This window comes from Camelina sativa, chromosome 1 (genome assembly GCF_000633955.1).
Source record: "Camelina sativa cultivar DH55 chromosome 1, Cs, whole genome shotgun sequence".
Classification (NCBI taxonomy): Eukaryota; Viridiplantae; Streptophyta; class Magnoliopsida; order Brassicales; family Brassicaceae; genus Camelina; species Camelina sativa.
In genome coordinates, this window is record NC_025685.1 from 10,132,364 (window position 1) to 10,136,712 (window position 4,349).

Genomic DNA, 4,349 nt, shown 5'->3' on the forward strand with positions numbered 1-4,349 from the left:
ATAAAAACAAAAACGGATAAGTCGACTTTATCTGATAAGTGATACCCCAAAATAGGACCGGAGCAATTTAGATTCGGAGCTAGACCAGAATTGGGACCGGCTGGACCAATCGACAAGTCTGATCTACTCAGGGCTCATGCTTGGGTCTACATACATACATACGTACTGATGACATTATGTTACATTACAAATCATTTCAAGCCAGAAACAGTGGAAAGGTTTAAAGATTGTGATGAAGAGTATATAGTACATATAATGAAAACTAGAATGAAATTTAGTCAAACACGATAAGGGATGAAACTATTTAGTACCATACAAGAAAATGACAATGGACCGGCGATCCAGTCCCGTCTAACAATTGATGGGTGGGTTATGTGTAAAATATGAACTCGGGATAGTTATCGTGAGTCACTCCAAATAAATGAGGTATACTAAACGAATTTTCTATAAGGAAATACGGATTTTACAGGAGAAACAAGCATCATTGAAGAGACAAAGGTTAAGTTATGGTTTTAGGATTTTATTACTTTAGGAGGGTACGAGGGCAAGAATCTGGTTTCTTATGATTCCCATGCACTTCTGAATCTCTGTATAGATCGGAAGGTTCTGAGAGCAGCAAGGCTGTAAACTCGCCACCGCCGAGTCCAGAACCTGGGCAACTTCACTTGGTGGGAATTGCCTCTCCGTACATTTCTGCAACAACCACAGAAAGAAGAGCATTAACTTTCTCTGCAGTCTAAACTCTCAGGCATAATAATGTAATCATGTAAATGTGCAGATGGCTCTCAGCAGAAAAAATTACTGAATGAGTTTGAGATTTGCACCTGTATCATAAGCAATGTAGCCATACAGCGTGAAACAAGTTCAGATGGGATTTGTAGGTCATTTTGGTCGGGTTGGTTTTGATGGGAATCATTTGCAGGAGTTGAGCTACGTGGATTTGGTGTAGAGGGAAGACGCTGATCCTGGGCACCTTGTCTTTGGTGGACTGATGGACCTTCTGTTTGATCTATAGAAAGCTGATTATTTACAAAATCAATGGCTTCTTCCATATTTACAACATCATTTTTGTCTTTCCTCAGTGACGCCAACGCCTGCAGCAGAAACAGAGACAACTTCATTAAGTAGCCGAAACTGTTTGGCTAGACCTTGCGAGGCACAACCAATGATGAGTAAATTATCAACTTAGAAGCTTTTTCATATGTAGATCCCAATCATGGAAACAGGTAAACTCGTTATACACACACACCTGTACAGCTCTGTATACCATTTTCCGTGCTTTTATTCTAGAACTTTCGACGATCTCAGACACATGGAATCCATTGGTTTCAGATGCATAACTGTCTACGTAGGTCAACTGGTCATCAGGTTCCCCTGATTTACTCATGTGTCTTATTGATGCATATGGTACATTCTCTTGGTAAGTATTCCGTTGCCTCAAGCCAAGAAGTGCCAGTGAAACCTGTGCATAGTGAGACATATAATCCGAAACATCAGAAGCTGTATATAGTAAAGAAACAAGATGACACTCTTAAAGTTCCTTCAATAAATCATGCCTGCTCATTTATTTCGCTTAGTTGAAAGAGAACTGCTGCATATTGTTTCTTAAAAGATTCAGAATCCTTCGGAGCACTATGTCCATCTTTCTGACTTTCCACAACCTCGTTGTTCATGCACTTTAGCTCCCTCAAAACTAGCTCCTGTAGTGTTGTACACTAACAATTAGTTGAAATGGAGACCATAATGTCGAAAGAGCTAGACAAACATGGAAGACATGATGGAAACAATATTAAAACTGAGTGAATTAAAGAGTAACTATCAAACCTCAAACAGTTCGTAAAATTTATGATTAGTCGATTAGAATTTTTTTATTCTATTCAATCACATCCTCTTGGAATCTCTACTTATAACGTGAAGGAAACCAGATGTTTAATGATAGCAAGAATATCATGAATATGGAAAGAAAAAAAATGCAACCCGGGCATAGAAAAAACAATATATAAGAGAGAAGACTTAGAACAAAAACATATCAAATATGTATAGAAGGCTGAGATAGTTAACAACTGGCCGAACCTTCTTGTCAAGCGCACGTGTTAGTTCAGAGAGAGCTTTGACATCAGCTTCTCTTGCCTGGATATGTCCAATAGTTGAAGGCTGAGGATTCAACGATTGTAAATCAAGAGCCTCGTCGACTCCATCTTGAGCTTGTGGATTTGAACTTGAGATATCTACCTGTGAATTTAAGGAAAACTTGTATATTAGTAAAATATATCTATCAAGTTTTAATTAAGCTGTAGCTACGATGACTGTAGTCAAATGAAAAATAAAGCCATTACAAGAGAAAGTGGATGCAAATGCAAGTCAGGGGAATAACATTAGCTATAGTCTCAGAAAGAACTGTACCAGAACATTGATGTTATTTTTTATATAAGACTGGTTAGAGACTTTAATTATTGAACTAGCTCCCTAGGTAATAATAATCCCAGGGAAGACTGATGCTAGGTACAATTATTGGTCAACGACTTCAGGCAGAGAAACCCCAAACATTAATACAGTAGACGGAAACCCATCTATATTCTTAAGAAACCAGTAAACCAAAAAGAAAGCCCTCAATTCCTAGATGTAAATGAATGAATACCAAGCTAGTTCCTCCAGGTATGCAGAAAAATGAACTTCCATAAAAGAATGTAGAATTTAGAAAAGCATAATGAAGCCTAGCATGATGGTCAGAAATACCAACCTTCTCCTGCTTTAGTGAATTGCTAATGTTAAAATTTGGGGAGTTTAAGAGATGGCCTGTCTCACACGAAAGTTTGAGATATCCTTCCGGCGTGCTTTCCTTTACCCGCTCTTGCATTTTCTCCTCACTAGAATTCTGAATGTTATAGTTTGAGAAAGCATAGTGCTTTGCAAGTGATGCTGGCATGTTTTCTAGAGGATTCAGTGGCATGCATTCAGTATCCTTCACCAAAAGAAAGATATAAATGTTATCCAAAGATTATCAACATTCAAATTTGTTCTAACTCTCACGTCATGAATTTTCTAGATAGTTTCTTAGTGCGTTTTTGGAGTAGTCTTTAAACCAAGCAACATAAGAATTGATCAAGTACNACTGTAGTCAAATGAAAAATAAAGCCATTACAAGAGAAAGTGGATGCAAATGCAAGTCAGGGGAATAACATTAGCTATAGTCTCAGAAAGAACTGTACCAGAACATTGATGTTATTTTTTATATAAGACTGGTTAGAGACTTTAATTATTGAACTAGCTCCCTAGGTAATAATAATCCCAGGGAAGACTGATGCTAGGTACAATTATTGGTCAACGACTTCAGGCAGAGAAACCCCAAACATTAATACAGTAGACGGAAACCCATCTATATTCTTAAGAAACCAGTAAACCAAAAAGAAAGCCCTCAATTCCTAGATGTAAATGAATGAATACCAAGCTAGTTCCTCCAGGTATGCAGAAAAATGAACTTCCATAAAAGAATGTAGAATTTAGAAAAGCATAATGAAGCCTAGCATGATGGTCAGAAATACCAACCTTCTCCTGCTTTAGTGAATTGCTAATGTTAAAATTTGGGGAGTTTAAGAGATGGCCTGTCTCACACGAAAGTTTGAGATATCCTTCCGGCGTGCTTTCCTTTACCCGCTCTTGCATTTTCTCCTCACTAGAATTCTGAATGTTATAGTTTGAGAAAGCATAGTGCTTTGCAAGTGATGCTGGCATGTTTTCTAGAGGATTCAGTGGCATGCATTCAGTATCCTTCACCAAAAGAAAGATATAAATGTTATCCAAAGATTATCAACATTCAAATTTGTTCTAACTCTCACGTCATGAATTTTCTAGATAGTTTCTTAGTGCGTTTTTGGAGTAGTCTTTAAACCAAGCAACATAAGAATTGATCAAGTACCAAGTGCTCAATTTATGTTGTAGGAAATTCAGTAGCGATTCTATTCACCAAAATTATTTGAGACTTTTGTCATATTCACAAATGTGCAGTGAAATGCTACGATTAGTATATCCTTTTATTTATCTTCGTTTTCCATAGTCACTATGATTTTTCATCTATATATATAGTGTCAGAAAATCCAGCTTCTATCATTGCCAAGAAAAAAGTTCAGTGTAAGGAAGAGTACCTTAACAAATTCCACCCCTAATTCAGGGTTGTCAAACTGAATCCGGTACCTACAGTGATCAATAGTTAGGACACTGCCGTCATGAATCTCTCTCGACTTTGGATGCACGGAAATGACTCTCTGTGAAACATTTAGAGGCCGAGCCAGATCCATTGGAAGTCCTTCCCTCATGCCCTTGTTTAGTTCATCATAATGTTTTCTTACAGA

At 37.5% G+C, this 4,349-nt stretch overlaps 1 protein-coding gene across 1 annotated transcript in view; it reads right to left on the bottom strand.

Annotated features, from left to right (window-relative positions):
* The window catches only part of LOC104786477 (protein ALWAYS EARLY 3-like), a 12,834-nt gene continuing 8,729 nt past the window's right edge, over positions 245-4,349 (bottom strand). The window contains exons 4-10 of the mRNA XM_019227331.1: positions 4,143-4,336; positions 3,547-3,768; positions 2,074-2,232; positions 1,557-1,700; positions 1,250-1,462; positions 825-1,094; positions 245-693 (exon numbers count right to left, since the gene is read on the bottom strand). Coding sequence (XP_019082876.1) covers positions 529-693; positions 825-1,094; positions 1,250-1,462; positions 1,557-1,700; positions 2,074-2,232; positions 3,547-3,768; positions 4,143-4,336 — 1,367 coding nt within the window. The 3' untranslated portion in view covers positions 245-528. The remainder of the gene's footprint in view (positions 694-824; positions 1,095-1,249; positions 1,463-1,556; positions 1,701-2,073; positions 2,233-3,546; positions 3,769-4,142; positions 4,337-4,349) is intronic.